The 26,971-nt window shown below is 34.0% G+C and overlaps 1 protein-coding gene across 1 annotated transcript; it reads left to right on the top strand.

Annotated features, from left to right (window-relative positions):
- The first annotated feature begins 23,942 nt into the window (after positions 1–23,942).
- LOC125067918 lies at positions 23,943–26,022 on the top strand. Its single transcript, XM_047676814.1, has 2 exons — positions 23,943–24,641; positions 25,936–26,022. The coding sequence occupies exons 1-2, from the start codon at positions 24,057–24,059 to the stop codon at positions 26,020–26,022; spliced, it is 672 nt and encodes a 223-aa protein (XP_047532770.1). The 5' UTR covers positions 23,943–24,056.
- The last annotated feature ends 949 nt before the right edge of the window (positions 26,023–26,971 follow it).

Genomic DNA, 26,971 nt, shown 5'->3' with positions numbered 1-26,971 from the left:
TCCTTTTTTAATAGCTAGCCAAATAATCAAATTAGCCACCAAATCAAATGTGGTGTCTCGACCAACGGATATTGTCAATGTGCTTACAACCGTGAGCTCTAAATTATTATGTCCTTTGTTGTTTTAATTACACCCGCTCACTCATCTTCCACTTCAGAACACATCAACACAAAGCAGTTTTGGGAGTAGAATGGCCCAACTTTTTGATTAAAACACATTTCTAATCATTATGAAGATTAAAATGAATAATACAATTTAAAACTACTACAAACCTAAATCAACTAAGTATATATTATAAATTTATTAATATGTATTAAATTGATATTAATAATAATGAATCTAAGTTATTAGTTATTTATTGTCATGTGAAAATTCGCTGTCCATTCTTTGGACTTATCATTGACTTCAAATAGTTACGTATTAAACATTACCTTAACCTTATAAAGATCCCGATTTTTATATTTTTTATCTACATATATATAAATATTATTTTACATTTTAGTGATATAATAAACTTAAGTATTGTTATTGAATTTTAAGATGTATTTAAATTACATAAGAATTAATATTGTGTGTCAAATGATTTGAATTTAAGATGTCGGGATAATCACATGAACATAGGTAGGTGATCATTTTACGTATTCATTAAACATAACTTAGAAACTATAAGAGCCGAGATGGCGCAGTGGTTAGAACGCGTGCATCTTAACCGATGATTTCGGGTTCAAACCCAGGTAGGCACCACTGAATTTTCATGTGCTTAATTTGTGCTTATAACTCATCTCATGCTCGGCGGTGAAGGAAAACATCGTGAGGAAACCTGCATGTGTCTAATTTCAACAAAATTCTGCCACAGTGGAATATGCTCCATACCTTCCTCAAAGGGAGAAGAGGCCTTAACCCAGCAGTGGAAAATTTACAGGCTGCTAATGTATGTAAAAAGAAACTATCAAAGCAAAATGCGATATTGAAATATCAATAAAATAAAATTCATTCATTCAAAACTTTAACTTTACAATTACGTACAGTGTGTGTGTCTAATAAATATGTTTATTTAAATCTCATATATTTCGCCTTATTACGAATTTGTCTAAATAACAATATATTTAATTGAAAATCTTTCATAAAATCTCTTTTGAGTACTATTTACAAAAGCTTGTTGTACATATACTAACTTATTAGGCATCGTTGATATTGATATGTTAATACGATTCCACTTGTAACCATAATCCGGGAAATATAGGTTAATTGTAATTAAACAATTTTGATCATCAAATATACTACAAAAATAACGATAAAACGAATTAACAGTTAACAGTGCTTGTTAAAAATCGTATGAAAATTAATCATTCATCATTATCGATGATTGAGTCGGACGTAATAATTTTAAATACAATTTGCGCGAACCCTGCACGAGACCGCCGCTTCGCGAAATTAAAACTCATTCGCATGAAAGTAAATTATGTATTAATTCCAATCTTTCCTTTGTTTTATCGGCAATTTAATTTAATTTTTATAGTTATTTGAATATATATTTTTTAACATAAACGCTTTCTTGCTTTTCAGTTCACTTAAAATCAAGGTGCCGATGAGAATAGTAAAATGCAGGAAACTACATTTAAGTAACGGAAGCAGAATTACATCATCACAATTCAAGACATTTTTTTTAAATTAATTAGCGTTGTGACAGAATTGTACTTGTACTAAGTGCATAGTCCAGTTCAGCTTAGTGATTAACAACACATAGTATTTAACCATAAACAAAACTTTATAATTTAAATGTTGCATAATATGTATGTCTACCTCAGATTAACTCAGAAAAAATATGTATTCATATTATTTTATTACTAGCCGTGTAACCGGCGTGATGTCAGCAGCATTGTGTTTTTTTTTTTTGTTTTATGTTATAGGGGGCAAACGAGCAGGAGGCTCACCTGATGGAAAGTGATTATCACCGTCCATGGACATCTGCAACACCAGGAGGGTTGCAGGTGCGTTGCCGGCCTTTAAGAAATAAGTACGCTCTTTTCTTGAAGGTTGAAGGTTCCCAAGTCGAAAATAATAAAATGTAATAATTTCCAAATATTAAACAGATTATAAATAATGTATAACATATAACACCTAACTGATGTTCTTAAATTTATCCAATGTGATGCTCAAGCGTCGTGACCTTCAATCAACCTGTTGTTTGCTGACTTCATTATCGGGCGACGTTCAAATTTTATGAGCCGTGTTTATGTTTTTCCTTTTCCAGTATAGTCCTATATGACAATGACAATATATATGTACATGTACATGTACATATATATTGTCATTGTCAGCTCTTCAACCATGTATCAACTTGAAAAACGGTATTCATATAAATATTTAAATTTACATTGTGACAAATTGAGTTCTTTGAGTGCTCAAACCAGGCTGGTGTTTCCAGTTGGGAGACCTATTGCTATGTGAAATTGTTCAATCTTTGAAAGTGTCCAAAAAATGAATAATATGCAACCACTGGCCTCACTCTCTTGCTGGATCGTTTTTACACTTGTTAAATTTTGTGTCAAACTAGCTAATAACGAATCTTTTATTAATTATGTAGGAAGCGACGAGCAATCGTGGACGCCGCGTCTTGGCAAACGTGAGAGACAACGTCAGTATCACAGTAGTACGTAAAATATCAGCCAGTTTAGGTATAAAGCCGCAGTGCTGTGTGGCGACTTGTCTAACAGTGAAAAAATACGGGTTGATAATGATGATGATGGCAGGTAGATTTGCAATACGTCCTAAAATAATGTATACATGTTATTATGCAACACATTATAATGAATAAAAACAAAATAAAAATAGTGAATAAATAATTTATGTTAATGTAAATGTAAAAATTTAATATATAATGTGTAAAAATTATTTTTTAATATCATTTATTTAAATACTTGATTAATTAATTCTTCGTACCTTAATTTGCAGTCTAACCAGATAATTTGCACAAACCCAAAGTGTACATGTAATTGCTTTATTTTTGTATTAAATAGTTTCAGTTTGTTAAACGTACGAGCATTGGAAAGCATGGCTTTGATACATGAAGCGTCATTTGCCTCAGCTCTGTATGACACGCATAGCGCACCTGCGATATATCTCGTTTGGTATATACAAAATGATTGTGTCAAATAAAACATTTTAGTTTGATAAAAAATATTTTTCATTTTTATAATTGTCCCGATTCTAAGCCACACTGAATACTCCGACCGAAAATACCGAATGAATAGCATAGTTTATATGTAATGCTCGTTTAATTGAATTCGTACAAATACAATTAATACAAAACATAACTGATTTTATTGGTAATTCAAATAGATAGGAACTTAAATATTTGTCTATATATTGAAAAATATTAACAGATATTTACAGGGTAGGTATATAAAACATTTTGTGAAATTTAAGCGATGTCACTTTACATTTATATTTAAAATATAAAACTATTCATAATTTTTCTCTCTGCTAGGAATATATTCATTATTTATTCAAACGGGCCAACAAAAATATTCGCACAAGCCAATAAATTTAAAATAACGATAAATCAAACAAAAAGCATATTGGAGATTCAGACATCATCCCGAGCATAAAATAGTGTCTGGATAATAATTTACGAAGCCGTCGTTTATAACTCGTCGTGAAATAGTTGCGACACTGGTCGTGAAACAAATAGCGGGTTAAATTTAGTGTTTCCTGTTTTCCCGCACTCCGCGCCCGCTCTCACCGCATCTGACGTTTATTCGATTTAAGTCCAGCGCTGGTCACCGCTTTACAAAGCGCTAAATAAAATCACGGTTTCAATTCTATTTGCAGGCTGTTTTTGTTCGCTGTTCAATCGGTAAATTTGTTATCCCTTTGTCTGATAAGATTGACACCAATTTTATGATTGACTTATTTATATAAGACCCATCGTCAACAAATATATTTTGAACATTAGTGTTTATGATTATTATTGAATGATGTATTTTGAATTACAAAAAACAACATTTTGTTGCAAATAAAAATATAATTTAATTAATAACTAGCTAACTTGAAATGTTGATCTCATTGTTTTTGTACACAATGCCTTCTGCAAGTTTTTTCATTACAACATTCCTCTTGTTTCGGTGTCAAGCTTGTATGATAAATTGTGCGATCCTTGGCGATAATTTGAAGCAAAGAAAGATTAATGCGACGCAACTAACACGTCAAGTTTGCAGGTCACTCGTCTATGACTACGGAGGACGCAAATTACAACAATTCATCATGCCCTAAATCACATCTGGACCATATGCTTGATAAAGCGAAAATTAATATTCATGTCAACCATTTGATTTTAGGCTATAACTATGGTAATAATAATTATCTGAGGAGAGTAGCAGGATAATGTGATATGATACAGATAGTTAAATATACTACAATAATATAGTTTCGGCACGTGTTGATTGGACGATATCCTTAATGAGTGTGATATATTTCATAGCATTGATGCTGTAATGTTATTGATTTAACAAAATAAGTTCTAATAGTAGAGAATTCTAAAATAGGTTGATCTTCTACGACTAATTTAGTATTTAACAAGAACGTAAAATAATAGTCGTATCTATTATATGTATTTAAAAATAGTGATAAAACATTTAAGATGTTCATAAACTTAACCATAATATATATGGTTATAATCGGTGGCGTAGCTATCGAAGGTCCAGGTGGTGCAGTGCACCAGGGCCCCGGAGCTTAGGGGGCCCTCTGACCTAAGTTTTGAAAAGAGCGAGTGAAACAACTCGCCAGCTCCTAAAGCTAGAAAACCTCGACCCTGCTCACAAGATTTTGTTTTTCCTATCTATAACTTTGAACGCCAATATAAGTAAAGAGAGGATGGAATGAGGGGGTGAGGGCTCAATTGTTTTCCTATGCACCGGGGCCCTTGCACACCTAGCTATGCCACTGATTATAATATTCTTATAGAATAGCAAAATAAATATTCTTTAGAATAGCATAAGATTATTTAATTATTTCAGTCGCTTTTAGTTATTAGTTCGTCATTTATAAAATTTTCATTTATTTTATTTCCAGGGAGCATACAGTACTTCTAAATATTAGTAAAGATTCGAATAATAATACAAATAACATTACCACTAAAATACACGTTAGTACTAGTAGCAATACGTGTAATACGCTATGTGGATTAATAACTCCGAAACACCAACGAATTAGGTACTTTCTTAATTTAATGTCGCTCTAAATCCAATATTTGATTTAATGAAAATAGCTTCGTCTAAGATGTCAGGTGTTCTAATTCAAAGAATCTTAGTAAAGTTTATTTATTAAAATTAAATTAAATTAGAAATTCATTTGTAATCTTAAATTATGACATTACCTTCATGTAAGTCTAATCGTCAGAAGAGAAAAAAATTGAAACATTCTCAGAGTAAAGGTAAATCGTATAAATAAATCGATTTATTTGCTTCAATCGGTGATAGTAATGTGTTGGTTGCAATTCATAGTATTGTGAGTGAGACAGTGAAACTAAAGGCACAAGGGACGTTACATCTTAGTTCCCTAGGTTGCTGGTGAGTTACCAATGTATACGAGCATTGGTTACCAACCAACACGCATAAAAAAACTGCATTCGTTCCAAACTATTCAAATGGTCATCAGATAAATTCCTGAACCAGGTATTAGAATTACCAATTTACTCTGAATTGGTTTAAGTTTTTTCCATCGCATTAAAAAAGCAATTATTACGAAATTCTTACGAGACACTTGTGACTTGATGTACAAAGTTAAGAGCGTAGTGTAAGCGTGGGAATTTATTTTAGAACACACACATAGGTACTTTCCAATAATACAGTTGCATTGTGCAGTGTATCGTACGCATCCCCGGAGACAATTAGTTGCTTGTTTTAGGTGCAACGAATAAATTAAATTTTCATTGCGCGTTCACAACGTAGGATTTATTAAAATACATTTAATTACGAGTAATGTATTAGCTATAAGGTTGTCACTCGCAAACACAATTATAAATTATTTGTTAGCATAGGGTGCGGTCAGAGTGCATTAAGATGCTTAATATACATTATGATTTTTATTGTTTCAACCGCATTCGTCTAACTAAATAATTATTATTTTCTGGATATATTAAGGTTGGTAGGTATACCGAATTAGAGCGTAAAGTACATAAATATTATAAATAAAAATTGGTAAATATCAATCAAATAATTTTTTTAACTAACAAAAAACTAAAGACAAAATACTTTTTCTTGGTTAAACAAGTCTTTATTATAAAAAAAGTATTTTTATGAAATAATTCAATTAAAATTATTTTATATTACACAATTATCAGGGGGGCGGGCCGTTGACGGTATCTGGTCATGTGTATTGATGCTATAGTTAGTTATTACCTACTAACTAAGTATAGCATCAATTCACAACGGAATGTATATCAACCGTTTTTTCTTAGCACTATGCACTATTTTAATAAAGCATTTAAATAATTAGAAATTAACCAAACGAACTAAACGACATGAGTAATGGTATGAGTTGGCGTTTGTTTTAAATTTCGAATTTAGAGAAGTTAAGTTTAACAAATATAGTATAGTTTGTTACAAAAAGTCCAAAACTATTATAAAAAGTAAAAATTAACAATTGCATCAAACGACACCCGCGCCCCACCCTTATGCTAACTTATCTATGTGTGAGTAGACGTTTCGCGAAATTATAAGACTCGGCTCGAAATAAAAACTGACGTGCTTTCACCTTGGGCTCTGGGGAGGGACTGAAAATTTATTGACAGAAATGTCGAATAATAAGTCAAAACCGTCAAATTATTTTCTCCATACTAAAAAGTATGGACGACGAATGCCAAAAAGTAAGCAATATTTAAATAAAAATTACTATAATATTGTGATATAATAGAAATTGAACATGGTGAACTTATTATTTACACTTTTGTGTCCCCATTTAACCAAAAATACATGTATAAACTAGCCGCTAAATAGCTAAAAAATGTTAATAGAAAAGGTCGATTTCAGTATTTGGAGTGACGTTGACGATGAATTTACTAAGTTATTGATATATATTTTATAAATATGATCCGGTGAAACTTGAGATATATCTATTCAGATACTGAATGTATTTTTTTATCCATAATCAATGCTCCAGTTTTAAGATATTTTGAAAATAGTAAGCGCTATTTTGGCGTTCCGCAAGGACTGTCCTCTTAAAGGAATATCAATCAGAATCAGAATCGCTTGAATATTAATCTTTACAAATCTACGATTGTTAACAAAAAATAAGGACTCTTTCGAAAAGTTCCAACACCCACATGTCATGCATTCAACAGAACGTGGATGCGAATTGGCCAATATAATAAGCTTAGTATGATATAAAAATAACCATAACAATCATTTTAGATTTTACAACCTAACTAGAAAATACACAATTGATACATTACTAACAAAAAATATGTTTTTTGTATGTTGTTAGTATGCTAACAATAAATAAACATACTATACTAACAATAAATATTGTTCAAAGCTGAATTAAGTATTATTTTATAGAATTATACATTTAATTTCTGATTCAAGCTACTACTTTTGCTTGAAACTATTTACGAAACTTTTAAAACACAATATACCATTATTGTTTGAGTTTAAATTAAAAAAGTTTTAATACTTTAAAACAGCAATTTAAGAGTAATAAAACTAAAGTCCAATGCTTTTGAGATTCCGGTTCAAAATAAATGTTTATTGAATCATCACAGTTGTATTGTAAAAGCACTTTAAAGTATTGAAAATCTTTAATCTGTGCCATAAGAAAGTAATGCAGGGGGAAAGTTGCAAAGCGTCATTAAATATATGCAATATGATATACAGTTGTACAAAGTTTCACCTTCATCAGGTCAACGATGTCTGAACTCAAACACACAAAACAATAAGTGTATGTTGCCGCTTGACAACCAACGCTGATTTTGGACTTATTGAAAATATTCTTGAAGCATGTGAGGAGTTGCAAGATACTTTAAAGATATTTTGTGACTTATCTAAGGCTTTCGATAGTGTGCAACACGAAACACTTGTCAGAAATCTACATCAATTTTTAGGTTTTACTTTAGGTAGTACACAACAATGGAACTCTCATATACGCAAATTGACGAATAGTTTAATTACTGCGGCATTCGCGGTCAAAAGAATTAGTATGTTAACTGATATGGTTTTTTTGATGACGGTGTTTTCCCGTAGAAAAGATCTATTCTCACAATTTATACCTTGGACCCTAAAGTTTTAATAAGAAGTAGATTTAAGGACATAAAAGTATTGACCATTTTCTTCACAATATAAATGAAATAAAATGTAAATGAAATTTCTAGAAAATGTGATGCCCACGCTAACACAAGGAACAGACATAAACTTTTTACTTATATTACCCGACTACATAGGGTTAGTAATTATTTTGGGGGACAGCGACAGGGCAATAAACGCTTTTATAACAAGATCCCTATTGTGATTCATAAAATTTCGTCAAAGTTTCTGTGCTAAAGTTTATCATAAGATTGACACCTTCATAGACGATAGCATGCCTTGGGAATAAAACTATCGCCTCCAGGCCGTTTCAAATATAAATTGTTTATAAATAATATTTATGCAACTGACAAAATAAATTCCGCTAATTTTGTTTCGCCGGTTCATCTCAGACCGGTGGTAATATTTCGACAGTGAATAAGGAAATATATTGCTTCTATATTAAATTAAGGTTTTTGAATTGGAGAAGAACATGTCCATCCTATTTCCTAGTTTTCAAATTCTAGAACTAAGTTACAAGTTCAATAGAATCAATTAGGATATTTTAAGAAATTAAGTGAAAACCCAATTCACTTGTTACTGTAAATACTATTATTAAAAGTATTACTATATACTATATGGTAATATAATATATGATATATACTCAGATGGTAATATAATATATACTCAGAGGCCTGCTTCCAAACTGTTAGTGAGAATCTGACCACAAACAAATGAGATAAATATGCAAAACGTAACTTTCTAATAGCCAACTAATAAAGGCTAATAGCTAACTAATAGACCAGGTCTGGTTTATAAAAGTGATTGCATCTCTTAGTAAAAACTCCTTAGCATCTGAACTCGCTCCTATTACAATTTGCGCACGCACTTGTACACTAATAACGCCCACGCAATTGGTTGGATCCCGATAGCATCAATTTTTATGCATAATATGTATATATTTTATTCGCCTGTCTTAAATCTTATAAATTTTAAATTATATTAAACCTATAATAATTTCATCCGACATCTATATCTATAATATACATATAACTGATCGCGTGTTACTTGATTTATATTAAGCAGTTTTTGTATAATAACGAAGAAAGCACGTAGATAACTTTATTACTTAAAGGCCATTAAAGAAGATTATGCTAATATGAGCAGACCATATTATAGGAAAGTTTTTTATGCGTTTTACCTGTAAAATAGTCGAAAAAGAAAGTAAACTTCAGTTTCAGTAACGAACTGCAGCAATTTTTTTTACAAACACAATTACATATGTATATTCGGCCGCGTTAATTAAAAGCGGTGTTGTCATAGTTTATGGTGAATAAGCACACAATATTATTGTTGTCTAAAATAATTCGGCTGAAATATCAACCGAAATAACATTGAGATCGAATATGATTTGTGAATTGAACTGTAAATTCTATAAAATGACACTTAAAACCAAGGAACTAAAATATATAGGTAAAGTGAGTATTGTCTCAGCTTCACAGGCGAGGAGAAGTCAAAGCATTAGTGGACAGATAAGCGAAATGAGCGAAATAATTAAGCGCTTATGGTAATCCCGCGCGAAGGCGTCGCAAGCACGGAGCGTTATGTAAATGCCCGCGGTGTCGACGAGTCCAAGCGACGCTATGATTTTAACACTTTAATGCTATTTTAACACCAATCTGCTTTTCGTTTATAAAATCCCTTAGATTTTAGTATTAGCATAAAAATTCAATCGTATTTTAACTTTAACAGTGATTTATCTCTTTTACTTTAATATAATATGAAATAAACTACATCCTTTGTTGATGCTAACATTTTAGTTTTATTAAAATATAACACGATAATAGAAATTCCCAAAAATACAAAAACAACTTGTTATATGTGGAACGAAATTTAGCTGACGAGCTCAAAGCTTGTATCTGAAATCTGTAACACAACAGGTTCCCCAAAAGACTATTTTATGAGACTACGGTTGGGAAGCTACATTATGAAAATTGCCTTCTCGACGTAAACTGTTATTGTGTGCGAAGTAGGTGTTTTCTCAGCAAACACGATTTGGGAGCAAAATGTCTCAATTTATGCGAGGCTGCTATCAAACGAAGGTCTTCTAACGCGCGTAACTGATATTGTAATATGTAATTGGAAATCTACATTTGACGAATTATGATAAATCGCTTATATATATTATTTTACTAAAGTAATTATAATTGCATAAAATTTAGTAAAATTACTTTTATTTATAAGCGCACATGCGCGTTTTCCAATCATATTTTTCTTAAATTTTATGAACAATATGTTAATTTTGTTAATCGATTTTACATCATCAAAATCGAAATCGTTAAATAATTTCATCAATCAGCTTAACCACCAACTAAAAAATGTAATTGTATTAACAGTGTATACAAAAACGGTACATGTACTCTTTTGTTTTCGTAATATCAGGTGGCTAATGAGTGTGTTAATGAGAAAATACATAAGATAAAGATTATGACTATGTAGACCTTCGGAGTGAAGGACATATTATAATAAACAAGTGTGAGAATAGTGAGGAAACACCCTTACTCTCACCATCCAATTTAACATTATTTCCAAGGGCGTTACTAAGTCAAAAACTCAAGGCTGATAAAATGAGAGGTTTTTTTTTTTAATTTGACACAGAATTTTGTTAATTTGCAACTTTAAACCCGGGAACACTGTTCTTATAACCGAACCATAAGACCAATGACGCAGTCAAACGACAGAGAACATCTGATTCTAATTTGGCGGGTCCTCAACTTCAACAACATAAATTAATTGATGTTAGTTTCAACATTACTAATTTAATATAAAACTTAAATTTAATTTTTGATTGACGATATTTTATGTGCCATCTAACCTTAATTTTAAAACATTATTTTTTAAAAAAATATACCATTTATAAGTAATAGTAAATTAGTTAGAATTATTCTAGTAAGTAGTAATAAATAGTTGTCGAGTAATATATTTTATTAAATAACAAAAATAATCAACAAAAAAATAGTCATGGATACTGTATGTAAAATAAAGTACACAATTATGTTAAAGTTATACAAGATAAAACAACGCTAGAACACTGTTACGGGTATTATGCAAATATACGAGACCAACAGAAGATTTAAAAAATATACGCTTATATCCCAAGTCTGTTGTCTATGCTTTTGTATATTAGAAGAATAAAAAAAGTATTAATGGTATCACCTTTTACAAATTCATTATATTTATATGAAAAACACTCGATTTATTTTCTTACTCTATATGATGTAAATTCAAAACTATTATCACGGAGTATTGACCACGTAAAATGATAATATAAGTACATAATATAATAAAGTATTTTAATACAACTAATTGGATGATGGAATAAATGCAAACTCTTGAAATTCTTACTCCAACAATCATTTAAAAAAATATATATTCCGTCGAAACAGAAAATGTAAATGAGCTCAGGTATTTATTTTGTACACCGATTATTTCTGTAATTTTAAAGCATCAAATTCGTACGCGTATTCTCATACACTGTTAATTTATTATATTGTCTGTAATTTAATAGATAAAGCAACTTTGTTTTAACCGGTTCTCCGACGATACATATCTTGATATACAGTAAATTGTTTTTAAGGGTTATGAAATTTTCGGCTAACGCTCCGGCCAGTAATCGACCTTTGGTCGGTCTCTAAACCTTATGTTAATGCTGTTCCATACCATCAGATTTCATAAAAGTGTATGATGTGTTTGTTTCGAAGAAATAACTAATAACTTTGGATTATTATTATGAATAGCTTTGGAGCAAAGCTCAAACTTTCAATTCAATTACTAAGCACTTTTCTGATCTATGCGGCAAAATGAATTAGGGTATAAATAGATAATATCATAAATATATAAACTTCAACAACCTGTATACCTAGAAGTTACGTAAGTTAATTAATTCTCAGTAAGCTGGCAACGATTTTAATACCTTTATTTAAAATATTATATTAATTGGTATGATTTTAAAATCCAGTTAAAGGTGTTAAGGATGAATACGTAAAATGGCGAAATATTTCGCAGAAATTTTATTCGCTGACCACAAGAATACCATGCGCAAAACAAATCACATCTTTCGCTAAAATAAACTATTATAATAATATAAATATAAAAACGATTATAACTTGTAAATAGGTGAACTATAAAATCACCTAATTGTGGTTTGCTTAAGTGTAATTAGAATGTTTCATACCGTGTGCGCTTGAATTGTATGAAGATTTAAATTGTATGTACATTAGCATATAGTAGAAAACTAACTCACAATCGAATTTGCCCTCTCGTCTATCTTTTAACTTTGCCGATTCATAAATTCAAATCATTTGAAATAAATATATTGGTAAAGAAGGCATATTATTCAATACAAATTTATAGAGATGATAAAAGCGTGGAGCTAATACTTGTTGACTTCCAAGCAGGATGTATTATGTACATAGTTATATAACTATATTTAACTAACATAACTTTGTATTTTTTTAAAAAAGAGTAACTACTGAGTTTCTTGTCGGTTCTTCTCGGTCCGAACCGGTGGCAGCTTAATATAGTTTGTTAAATGACGATTCAAAAGTGCATATAAAAGCCTGTTTTAAAGTATATTTTGATTACCAAGAGGGCATATCAGATGCTAGAGTCTGAGAAACTATTACACTGACTCGTATTATGTAAATTTAATCAATTAAAAAAAAAATCAAAGAAAATAAAATTAAAATCTAAAATTCAATTATGCACAGCTTATGAAGAGCCAGAGCCAATAGAATGAGCCTTGTGTTATTATAATCATTCGCGTTCAAGCAGATGCCAAGCAGTTTAATGTAAGCAAAGAGCGCTTTTCCTAACAATATCACAGAGATAGAGTATCGTTCTATATAATAATTTCAAACATAGCGACATACTATTTCCTTTGAATTGATTACGTAATGCCTACTTTGTTTTATTTTGCTAAATTGTAATTTTATCACATGTATATTAAATAAAACTGTATTTATCATTAGTTTCACTATTAAAAAGTTTTTGTTAAATATTTATAATATGAGAATTTATAATATGAGAATGAGAGCCGAGATGGCCCAGTGGTTAGAACGCGTGCATCTTAACCGATGATTTCGGGTTCAAACCCAGGCAGGCACCACTGAAATTTCATGTGCTTAATTTGTGTTTATAATTCATCTCGTGCTCGGCGGTGAAGGAAAACATCGTGAGGAAACCTGCATGTGTCTAATTTCAACGAAATTCTGCCACATGTGTATTCCGCCAACCCGCATTGGAGCAGCGTGGTGGAATATGCTCCAAACCTTCTCCTCAAAGGGAGAGGAGGCCTTTATCCCAGCAGTGGGACATTTACGGGCTGCTAATGCTAAAATTTATAATATATGTCAAAGACTAAAGTTATGTAGTTAGTGCTGATATATGATTCGCTGCATCGATGCCTAATAATAATAGAATGAGGCGACAAAAGTAAGTATAAAAAAATCACTTAAGAAAATTTATTAAGAATGAACAGATAAAACTGTCGATTTTAACACATCTCGATTTAAATGACATAAAATATACCTAATATAAGTTTCTTAATAAGAACTTAGTCTTAGCATTGAGAATTACTTTAGCGACTATAAGAAAATCGTTTTGAATTATATAGTTGAGAATATAAACAACGTAACTGTGGTTTAAAAAAATTAAGTATCACAATTTAGTCAATTTTATTTTAGCAATGTTTATTAGCTCAATTTGTTTTGACAATACCGTTAAATTATCTGTTTTGCTATTAACAAATACAGACAATGTCAATTTATTTAATCCCTATATTGTGTTATATATTAATCTCATTTTCAAAATAATTTCATCAGAATTTGTATATATTGTTTTTATTCCCATCACATGGAAATGGATGATGAATGGATCTTGGAAACAAAAGATCATATCAACTCCAAACCAATTTAATCCGATTGATTAGTAGGAATGATCATTCGATTTATAGTCATTAATCGATTCATCATTATTCAGCAGGTTTTGGTTTGGTATTATAAAAATAGGTACCGAATGTCACTAAGCGCGTTAAGAAGTTGTTAAAATTGTATTGCATTAATTTTCTTTTATCTAAAATTTTCTCGATACACAAAACATGAAACGTCTTCTAATTACTTTTTTATATATACTTGTAATGCTATTGATAAGAAAATTGGATAATTATATATATGTTGTATTATATATAATTATGTTTAATAAAATTTAGGTCTACATTCAGGCTATGGATTTTTTTCTGATTTCGCATATCAGCCTTACTTCAAACATATATATTTGTTCCTAATATAAGTCCGATAGTAGAGATAAGTTTTAGTCCCACAAAAAAAACAGTCATTGCATTTTATATTACTAAACAAAAAGAACTATTCTTTTAATTGCATTTTAATTTACAAAATATATGCAATATATAAAAATTCCTGTTATTTTAAAGAATAGCAAAACAAACTTTAGTGGAAAATGATGTAATGCTATTGTATATGTGAGAACTAATTCCAAGTTCGCCTCTGATCGCTATTTTTTGTATACCTTCGTAATATCAATTAAGCCATCTGATGGTGATCACCAACTTCCATAAAAATAATTTAAAATTATTAACTATGGTTTACATTTAAAACCAAAAACCATGAGAATTGAGAGAGCCGAAATGGCCCAATGGTAGAACATCTACACCTTAACCGATGATTGCGGGCTCAAACCCAGACAAGCACCACTGAATTTTCATGTGCTTAATTTGTGTTTATAATTCATCTCGAACTCGGCGGTGAAGGAAAACATCGCGAGGAAACCTGCATAATATGTCTAATTTCAACGAAATTCTGCCACATATGAATCCACCAAAACGCATCGGAGCAGAGTGGTGGTATATCCTCCTAACCAAACCAAAGTGAGACTGTTACAATTATAATATCTATTATAAGATAATTGAGAGGTCATATTCTTCTTTCTATAATTACACTGGCTCACTCAATTTTTAAGCCGTGACAATAAAAAAACGTAATATTTAGCGGAATAATATATCATAAGTGGATGGTCCTACAAAAATCGGCTTAAATAAAGCCTACCTATGAAATAATAGTAAAATGAAAGAAAGTAATAAGCGATATCAACTGTAATCATTATAACATATCAAATGAATGTTGATACAATAAAATGAATGATATAGTGTGTGTGTGATGTCACTGAGCTCTACTAAACTGCAAACCTCGAATATAAAATACCATTTAGGTACATGGAATTAGTTGCGAATTGCGACCGTATTGGAGCTGTAAAGCTATTAATTAGCGCGTCTGACTTTTGTTTGAAACCTTTGCATAACTTCCTCCTTCATAAGCGACGAGAAAATTATGAACATGTCTTATAAAAGGACAATAATACAAATTATTTTAATATTATACATATACACAATTATATTTGACTTAAAGAGCCGAGAAAATTATCACTTTAAACAGGTCAATCATTTGAATTTAGGAATCAAGTGTACGCAATTTACCCGTCCGTCAAAGGCCAGAGCTAAAACGAGCGGAATTTCGAATTTTTACGTAGTACAAAAGTTTACACTGGCTCAAACTCTCGCTGCCGCTTTGTTGCAGCCTGTTCTCTGTGCTTTTAGTCCATTGAAATTGTGTTTAATGCAGGTTCGTCTTGTCTCAAAAATATATATGAACTGCATTTTTTGCGGTACAGAGTAGCTGACGGATTTGTTTGATAGAATTTACGATTTATTTAAATCTATTGAAACAATTTTAAATTAAAAAATAAAAATTCCAAAATTTTGGTTCCAATATGCAAAGAAATGGTACTATTATGGTATAACCAAAACCATACATTCAATTCCGACTCAAATTTCAATACGATTGGCCAACACAAAGCCTTCATTATTTCAATTTGGACCGTGTCGGGATCCCGTCACATCACAAAGTTACTAATTGTAGCAGTGACACTCTGCATTTTAAAATCCATTTGATTCGAACATTGTACTGGATGCCGAATAACAAATATTTTCGTTTTATCACGTTCCTTTCAGAAAATATACATATATGTAATAAGGAGTATTTAGATATATTATAATGGTAAGAATTAACTCGGTCGAGCTTGAAGAAAAACTGCAATGTCCGATACTAATTCCCCTTCAGATACGATCGAATTCCGGAAACAAACTTCACTGATTATGTTAACAATTAATATTAAATACAAAAACATGGGAAACTGGTCGATAAATTAATCACTAATTTTATTATATTGTATTCATATGTATCGCAAATCAATTATTTGTGATAAGCGATACAAGTATTTATATATTCTTCTATTTTAGGGTTGTGTCGTTACAATAAAAAGTAAAAATAAATATTATCAAAATAAAATGTTAAATCTATTTATAGATGAACGATATACACAATACAGATGATTGTTTAGCGTCTTTTAGACATCGACATCATGTCTTCACATCGCTATACAACCTAATAAAGCCGATACCAGCCAATAAGCCCGCGATCAATCGCTTTAGAATTCCACCTACACTTTCCTTGACATTTCCTTACAAGTGCCATCAGTAATGAGCTGAGAGAGTTGTTTGATCTTTACACACAGAATTTGTGATTAAAATGTACTCAAAGACGGTACAAAATGCAAATATACACATATGTATTTGTACACATAACACATCTTTTCTCCCAAATTTTTTTTCATATTGCTGCGAAAAATAAAAATAATAATAAAGTACACAAAAAAAATAAATAAATAAAGAACTACATTTATTTAACGGTTAATTATAATAATATAAACCCAAGACATAAGACATAAGAGAAGACATCACAGAGGTTTATATTTACCATCGTGAAGAAACCTGTATTTGTCCGGTGAAACTCAGATATTGTCCAATCAGCAAACGAGCAACGTGGTGGAATACAATCCAACCTGCGTTTACTATTGCGGTTGTAATGTGTAAACATAAAGAGATAAAAATGTATGTACTGTATTTATATTGGTCGTAAATCTCGATTTGTTTATAGTCGCTCTCCTTTTATGGGTAATATTTATTTACTATATACTATACGTTTATAAAAGTATACCTTTACCGACGTAAAGGAAAACATTGTTGGGAAATCTGCATGCAAACGAAATGGTCTACATGTGTGTTTATCAACCAAGATTAATTGAAGAAGCCTGGTAGAACCTTTTAGTAATCTCATATCTAGTACTCAAAAGAAGATTCATCTAATAGTGGGATATTTACTGGCTGTTACTATCATCATCATCATCATCATCAGCCCGCTTTCGTCCACTGCTGAACATAGGCCTCTCCAAATGCACGCCACTGTGGTCTTTCTTCGGCAACTCGCATCCAGCTCCAGCCAGCCGTCTTGCGCAAATCGTCACTCCACCGTGCCTGAGGACGTTCTACACTACGTTTGCTAAGACGCGGTCTCCACTCTAGAACACGTTTTCCCCAACGGTTATCGGTTCTACGACAAATATGGCCGACCCACTGTCACTTCAGCTTACTAATCCAGTGGGCTATGTCGATGACTTTGGTTATCGGACCAAAGTTGTTACTAATACTTTTACTTATAATATAAGAACAAAAATTAAGAACGTCATGTTATAAATTAGAAACATTAAATTTTCTTTTTGGAATACTGATTAAAAAGGAGTAGATACTTATTTTAGTATTTCTGCTTATTCTACCCCTACGGGGGTGAAATAAGAGTTGAATGTTTGTATTGAAATCCGTCATTTGTAAGATAGAAACATGAAACATTATTTTTGGGATACTGATTAAAAATGAGTGGATACATATTTAAGCGTTTCTCGAGTCTCTTCTCTTTACTCTTCTACCACTGAAAGGGGGTGAAATAAGGGTTGAAAGTTTTTATGGGAGTCAGTCATTTTTGAAGTTAGAAGTATGAAACTTTTTTGTACTGATTAAAAATGGGTAGATACGTATTTAAGCGTTTCTTGATATTCTACCTCTTGAGGGGGTGAAATAAGGGATGAATGTTTTTATGGAAGCCCGTAATTTTTTAAATTAAAACCATGAATCTTTATTTTTGGGCTACTGATTAAAAATGAGTAGATACGTTAAACGTTTCTGGATATTTTACACCTAAGGGGAGAAATAGGTGTTGACATTTCGTATGCAAGTTAGTCTGGAAGTTCGTCATTTTTTACGTTAAAAGCATTAAATTTTATTTTTGTGTTACTTATTAAGAATGAGTAAATACATTATTAAGCGTTTTATTTATTTGCTATTTTGTTAGTCTGGAAGTCCGTCATTTTTAAAGTTAGAAGCATGAAATTTTATTTTTTGGCTACCGATTAAAATTAGTTGATACGTATTTAAACGATTCTGGATATTTTACGCTTTAAGAGGGAAATAGGGGTGACATTTCGTATATAGGAGAGTCTGGAAGACCGTCATTTTTGAAATGAGAAGCTCGAAATTTTTTTTTGGACTACCGATTAAAAATGAGTTGATTCGCATTTAAGCGTTTCTGGATAGGGTAGACCCTAAGGGCTGAAATACACACCAATTTAGTATACAAAGAGGTCTTAAATTTACGTAATATTTTAAGTTAATTTGTAAATATATTCATATTCTGCGCGAGCGAAGCCGCGGGTAACACCTAGTAATCTATAAATAATAATAAATAATCCATAAATAATTATAAAATTTCCATAAATAAAATCCTAAACAACCTCGAAATCTCACAAGACCGAGATCACAATCGTACTTTCGTATTACTTTAATTAGAGTCAACGTCGATTGACAAAACATTTTAATGATATCATCTGTGCTATAAAATCTCCATAAAAACCCTAAAGTTAGGCCCTTTTTACACAAAGGGGATCCACCAAACGCCTATTGCCCTTTAACAAAGCTTTGAAGTACTAGTTAATTAAATGTTTTGGTACTCACATTGTAATGGAAATAGGCATGTTTTTCGCGGAATTTATACTAAAATTATATAGGGGTTATGTTGATATCGAGACATTGATTAATAAATTCTTTATTTTATAATAAACTAGTCAACAGTCTCGGCTTTACACGGGTACAGTTGGGGTATATTATACAACTTTCATATTCAAATCAAATCAAAATATACTTTATTCGAATAGGCTTTTATAAGCACTTTTGAATCGTCATTAAACAAACTGTTTAAAGTAAAGTTCGGAATGTAGATTCTACCGAGAAGACCCGGCAAGAAACTCTAGTAGTAACTCTTTTTCAACGTCTAAAAATACAGTTATGTTAGTTAAATACAATTATATATATGTTATGTCTCCTGTCTGGAAGTCAACAAGCATTAACTCCACGCTTTTTTTTATTAATTTTTAAAATTAAAATTAATATTTCTTACAGCGCCTTTTTCACTGGGCGTTGGTGACCACTTACCATCAGGTGGCCCATATGCTCGTCCGCCAACGAATGCCATAAAAAAAATCCAAAATAATTATATTATGAGTTATTTATTATGAATCAATGAATGTCATCAGTAACCTTAAGAAAGAGCTGAGACTGTACTTTGACCTGCACGGAAGCCGGATTGGAGAGGGTTGAGAATAGATTGATTTTACTGTGGAGAGTAATAAATACAATTCGAAGATGAGTTGAAGCTCAAGGAAATGTCCTAAAAAAGTGTTCATTTAGTACCTTTTCATAACTAAAGTAGGCAAACCACCTAATCACAATAAGTGGTCACCACTGACCGTAGACATTAACGCCGTAAGAAATTTCAACTATTACTTAGATCGCCTATGCGTTACACACTTTGGGAACTAACTTGTTATGTCCCTTGTGCCTCTAGTTACACTGGCTCACTCGCCCTACAAGCCGGAACCAAAAAAACTAAGTAATGCTGCTTGACAGAGAATATATGATGAGTGTTTGGTGCGTATCCAGACGTGATTGCACAAAGATCTACCACCAAGTAAACTAAAATAAAGTAGTAAAGAGCTTGTGCAACTGCGAAGCACAACCACATTATCTTATATAATAATAGTATTTATAGATCATCACCTGTTCTAAATATCTGCAATAGTGTAAAAAGATTCTCTAATATAATGTTTAAAACTGGTTACGACGGGCACGAACGTCTAGCCACCGATTAGTAACATGGGCTATATAGTTTGTTCATGTTTACTCTATGGTCGTATGCTATTTGACCGATAACATATACCGGCAACGTCCAATCTTGCCGCAGGATATCCGATGAAACCTCGATGTGTTAATTTAAGTTGTAAAAGTGTATTCTACATTATGGTACAAAAACTTTGATTGACGTTTGTAAATTATGTGTGATGAAAGTTCAACAAACGGACAACACGCTATTATTTATAACCCGTACTAAAAACAAGTCATATGTTCTTTGAATGAAATTATTTTTCAGCAATAAACATGGCTTGTATTATGAATTCGACCAAATAGATGATTACGTTTTTACAATAATTTAATTCATAAGAAATAATTAAGTTCGTGCAAAAGGCCGCGTCAGAACGGCGTGTTTTATGTAAATATTTGCGGTTTCGTGGCGACTACACCAGTGCGTCAAATACTGTGACCGTTTTTAATTAAATTTTATAGAGGAATATTTTATGTAGTTGAAAACTTGAAAAATAAAACGTAAAAATATTACTTTTGTACATTTTGTCCTTTGAAATAGTTTTTTATTAAAGTAATAAATTTACAACCTAATAATCCTATAAAATACAAACCATAAATATAATATGGTATAATTATCCTAGAAAGTATATGACATGAGACTAGAGTAATAAGATATAGCTATATGTAAAAATTTCCACAGGTAAAAGTAAAATTACAGACCATCAATGTCCCACTTCTGGGCTAACGCCTCTCATTTTGAGAAGCTAAATCCACCGTGCAACATTTGGAGGGGTTGCTCAGGTTTTAACCCACAATTTTCGGTTAAGGTTCACTTATTTTAACCCCTACCCCATCTCGCCTATATATATATATTAGTAATAAAGGATTCTTTTTTGCACCCAGTTGCAGACCTGCATGATTTTTGTTACTTCATATTTTTATGTTACTTCAGCTCAATAAATAAAAAAATATAGCTTAGTTAGAATAAAAAAAAACACTTCATGTTATAAAACTCGTATTTCGAACATCCGTTTTATAAATAAACATTATTTTATCGTAATCTTAAATACATCTGCCATTAAATTAGTCTTTTTTAAATTAGTTAATAACATTAGTTTAAGCTACTTACATTAAGGTTTTCTGTATAACTTTTTTACAATTATTATTTCTGTCCAACTAAAACCTGATACATACAAACAATACAGGTACATCAAATTCTAACAAAAAAAAAACCGACGACGATAATGACGACAATTTTTATGGGATCAAGCGGAAAGAATACACTCACACACAAGAAGAATGCAAAAAAAAATTGCCAAATCGGAAAAATAATCAATCGAATTGATAAACACGTCAACAAACATTTTGTAGCTAATCTCATGGGAAACCAAGCCAGCCCGCCGGACATATTATAGTGCACAAGTGTGTACGGAAGCACAGGTGCTCTCTCTATTTCTTCACACTCATAATCGGCAAAGCCAACACGATCGGAAAGCGTTCAGGCGCAGGAAAAATGGTTTTACTAATTTTCCGAGCTACTTGAGTGTACAGGTACACACTTCTAACTTCCAGACTCCGGGCTGTTACTGAGCATTTTTCGATAGGAAAACCCAATGAGTTTTTATCGGTCTGACCTGGGGTTTGAAGCCCTCTGTGACCTATCTAGCCACTAGACTAAAGAAACAAACGTCTATATATTAATATTATGTACAAAAAGTAGCCGATTTCACCCACGTTAAATGTTTCTGCTTCAGTCCCGTCGGTCGAACGTGATGTTATCTTCTAAAACTTTTTTCAATGAACGAGCAAAACAATTTTCTCATCTAATTGATAAAATCTAAGAATGACATGTCCTGACAAACAAATGGTTCAGCTTTAGAGGTTAGTCACTAAGTATAAAAAACTTTGACGTTTGAGATTGGTTCATACCAAATTTCATTAAATTGGTTTCAGTGGTTTGGCAGTTAAGAAACGACTAACAGATGAGCCGAACTTACATTTATAATATTAGTATAAATAAAGATCATAGTACATATTGAAAGAGTTTATGTAAAGCATCGATTTTCATTTACTAATTACAGATAATATTACATCATTTCATTGTCAACAGATTAAAAATAATTAACTTTTATAGTGTATTTATTCAACAATGTCAAATTTTAATCAATTAAGTCAACAGGAATTAATTGCTACTGTAACGAACAGAACATATTCTGTAAATGTACACTTGTACAAATTGCAATAAAGTGGATATTACAAATTACCACATTAAACATTTACCGAACTTAACTTAATATATGTTAGGAAAATATGTAAAGGGTCGGTATATATATATAATGTAATATTGTTTGAGAATTCAAAGACAAGACAAATTGTTATCATAGTTATAAAGATAACTAGTTGTTGCCAGCAGTTTTGCTCGCGTTTTAGGTGTTAGGTATCGCCTTATTCTTCTTCTTTTCATACCAAATTTCATCAAATTTGGTTCAGTGGTTTGTTGTAGAATTCCAATTTTTTTGCAGAACTGTTACGTGTTTATGATTGTGGTAATTATATTGTGACGTAATTTCTAGAAAGAATTTTATAAATGATGTAATTTTAAAAGCGGATTAACTTTGTTTTTATCTGATGATTATAATAATCCGAAACTAAATTATTTCCAGAATACTATCGTCTTTTAGCTCCGTATACCGTTCAGGGAGGAGCTTCTGGCGGGCCTCAACCGAGACCCGTGGGGGCGCCCGTACCGTGGTGTGCGTGGAAAGTTCCGCAACCAAAGCGCCCCCGTCACGGAGACGCTGCCGCCGGATCTTCTTCTGCGCCTAGTTGGGGAACTCTTCCCCCATCCAGGCGAGCACGTCCCTCCGCAGATGGCCCCTCGCTCCGTGATAGAAGACGCAGTGGCTCCACCACTGATCACGGAGCGGGAGATGGAGATGGCCCTCGGCCGCTTGAAAACCAAGAACACGGCGCCGGGTCCAGATGGGGTTCCAGGGCGTATTTTGTGCGACGCTCTGGAATACCTAGGTGCAAGGCTTCGGGAGTTGTTCGACGAATGTCTTTGCAGCGGGCAGTTTCCGAAGCCTTGGAAGGAGGGGAAGTTGGTGCTATTGCCAAAGGAAGGTCGGCCGATGAATTCCCCTTCGGCGTACAGGCCAATAGTGCTGCTGAACGAGACGGCCAAACTTTTCGAAAAGGTCCTCGCAGCCCGTCTTGTTCAGCACCTTGAGGAGGTCGGTCCGGGTCTTTCAGAGGCCCAGTATGGGTTCAGGGCAGGCCGATCAACAGTCGACGCCCTGGACGCCCTGAAGACTCGGACGACAGAAGCGGTGGCCCGGGGGCAAGTCGTCCTGGCGGTGTCACTCGATGTGACGAACGCCTTTAACAGTCTTCCATTCGAGACGATCAGGGAGGCACTTCTATACCACGGGGTGCCGACCTATCTGAGGAGACTGTTGGAAGCGTACCTCCAGGACCGGGAGGTCCTCTGGGTGGGGGTCAATGGGGAGCTAGTCCGGCATCGGGTAGGCTGCGGCGTTCCACAGGGGTCGGTTCTCGGCCCAATCCTGTGGAACGTTAGTTTCGATTGGCTCTTGAGAGCTCCCGTCCTTCCCGGGATGGGGGTGCTCTGTTACGCGGACGACACCCTCATCACGGCGACAGGGCGAGATTTTGGGGACGCAGCCCGCTTGGCTGAAGTCGGAACTGCTCTCACCGTGGACCGGATGGAAGCGCTGGGCCTGAGGGTCTCCATTTCGAAAACGGAGGCTCTCCTTTTCCACGGTCCACGAAGGGGACCCCCTCGAGGGGCAAGTATCACCGTCCAGGGGACGGTGATCAAGGTGCAGGCCCAGATGAAGTACCTGGGCCTGATCCTGGACGGACGATGGAGCTTCAGGCAGCATTTCGCTCAACTCGGGCCGAAGCTCATCAACGCCGCTGCCGCCCTGGGACGCCTCCTACCAAATGTGGGAGGGCCGGGATCGCTATGTCGGCGACTATATGCCGGTGTAGTGAGGTCAATGGCGCTGTACGGTGCCCCGATTTGGATAGACGCCCTCACCGCTGGCAATCGGGCCCTCTTGCGGAAACCGCAGAGGGTCATAGCAGTGAGAGGTATAAGAGGGTACCGTACGGTGTCATGGACTGCGGCGACACTTCTCGCGGGTGATCCACCTTGGGAACTCCAAGCAGAGGTGCTCGCAGAGGTGTACCGGTTCCGGGCGGAGGCGAGGAACGGCGGCGACCGTCCAGGGTTGGCGGAGGTCGGGCGGATCAGGGCCATAGCCCAGCAAGCCCTGATCGCCCGATGGGAGGAGGATCTGGGGTCACCCACGGCAGGCCTGGCGACAGTGGAGGCGGTTCGTCCCCACTTGAGTCGCTGGGTCAAGAGAAAGCGTGGCACGCTCACGTTCAGGATGACGCAGGTACTTTCCGGGCACGGATGCTTCGGTAAGTACCTGCACGGGATAGCGCGGCGGGAGGTGTCACCCTCCTGCCATCAGTGTGGCGCGTCAGTGGACACGGCGTACCACACCCTGACTGAGTGTGCTGCGTGGGGGCCCCAGAGGCATTCCCTGGTGGCGTCTTTGGGCGGAGACCTCTCGCTGCCGAGCGTCATCAACGCAATGCTCGGTAGCGAGGCGTGCTGGTCAGAAATGCGCTCCTTCTGCGAAAACGTTATGTCGCAGAAGGAGGCAGCGGAACGGGAGCGGGAGGTGGACGCTGCTGCAGACCCGATCCGCCGAAGAAGACCGGGGAGGAGGAAACAACGCTACGCGCACCTTCTCCCCCCGCCTCAATAGGCGCCACAGGAGCTAGGAGGGTTCTCAGTACCCCGGGAATCCCCCCTAGGAATTGGAGGCCCGCATAGGTGGGCCGACCGTCAGGGCGTCACGGTAGTATGCGAAAGCGATCCCGTGGCGCCTACCGATGAGACGGAGAGGGTACCGCTGGTTTTTTAGTGGGTATTCCGGTGTGCCGCTAACATCTTGGGCACCGGCGAGTCCCACATACCCCCCCACTTCCACGTGGGGGAAACGCGTAACGCGTTTTTCCAGCGAAAAAAAAAAAAAAAAAAAAAAAAAAGCTCCGTATACCGTTACATTGGAATTGTAGATTAATGACTTATACTTAGTACGATATACACGGTATATTACATAACATATTCCTTAGATTAAAAAAGTAAAAAAAAATTATCCTGCTGAGTTTCTTTCGCCAGTTCTTCTCAGGTCCGAGGTGTTAAATTTCGAACCGGTGGTAGTTTTTTCACCATCAATAAGCAAGTGTAAACACTTCTATATTGAATAAAGATTTTTGACTTTGACTATGACAAGTCAGAGTAATATTTAGAATGATCCTCTCGATGTTTTGTTCACCGACCAACATGAGATTAAATATATAAACACCAATTAAGCACATGAAAATTCAAAGGTGCACATTGAACCCACCTTCCTGAACAACCTTGTATACATAAAAAAACGTTCAATTAAATAGAGTCCTACACTTAATGGCATTAGAAAAGATAGCACGCTACCAACAGTATCAACAAATAATCAGCTCGCATTCAATACGACGATGTGAACGTTTTTATTAGCTTTTCCCGTTAAGCGCACCGATGCCTCCGACATATACATATAAAATAGCTTTTGTTGATTGCGTGTAATATTGTTATTGTATACTCGCTACGACTACGCTAGTATATTGGTTTTATATCTAGTACAGAATGTTATTCTATTAATGATACACTGACATTGAAATATTAAAATGACATTCATTAATTCATATCATCCATGTTTAACTTTACATTATATAATTAAAAATTTGTATCGTCATATTATAAAATTATCTTTGAGTGAAAAATCAATTGGCATGCCTTGAGGGTTAGATGACGTGCCGGCAAACAGTATAACGTCATGTCTACTTTCTAAAATAAATATATTTAATTTACTTACAAAACTCTATGTTTATATATATTATGTTTATTTCGCATCACTGATGGTTTGTTCCTCGACGCTCTCATTTTTTTTTTTACTTGAAACTGTTTACTGTAATAAGTTATAACATAAGCCGTCATATCGTTAACTTCATTATTATGTTTATAAATACAAAAAAAAGTGTAAATATTAGATCCTATTAAATTGTAACTCACTAAACAGGCAAAGAAAAAAACGACGTATCGTCTTTCGGGAAAATGTAATGTTAAAAGCAATAATAAATAAAAACATTAAGAAATACTTGCATTTTTTCAACCAAAACAATTTAAGCAAGACTACCATTGTATATTTTATTTCAAGTGTATTTTACCTAAAAAATCAGGTGTTTCCGTTTAAGAAAAACATTTTATTATTTGATGAAAGCTACAAATATAGTCTTTTCAAACTGGACACAATCGTGCGCTTATCTCCATGACAATTTAACACGGATTTGGGGGAGACAAACATACGCAGGTGTGATCTTGGCACGTTTTCATTATACTCGGGAAAAAAAATGGAATGGATTACCCCAGGGCAGTACAGCCCAGTTGAGTGGG

Source organism: Vanessa atalanta, chromosome 12, assembly GCF_905147765.1.
Source record: "Vanessa atalanta chromosome 12, ilVanAtal1.2, whole genome shotgun sequence".
Taxonomy (NCBI): Eukaryota; Metazoa; Arthropoda; class Insecta; order Lepidoptera; family Nymphalidae; genus Vanessa; species Vanessa atalanta.
The sequence above is the reverse complement of the archived record's forward strand: the minus strand, read 5'-3'. Positions and strand labels throughout refer to the sequence as shown.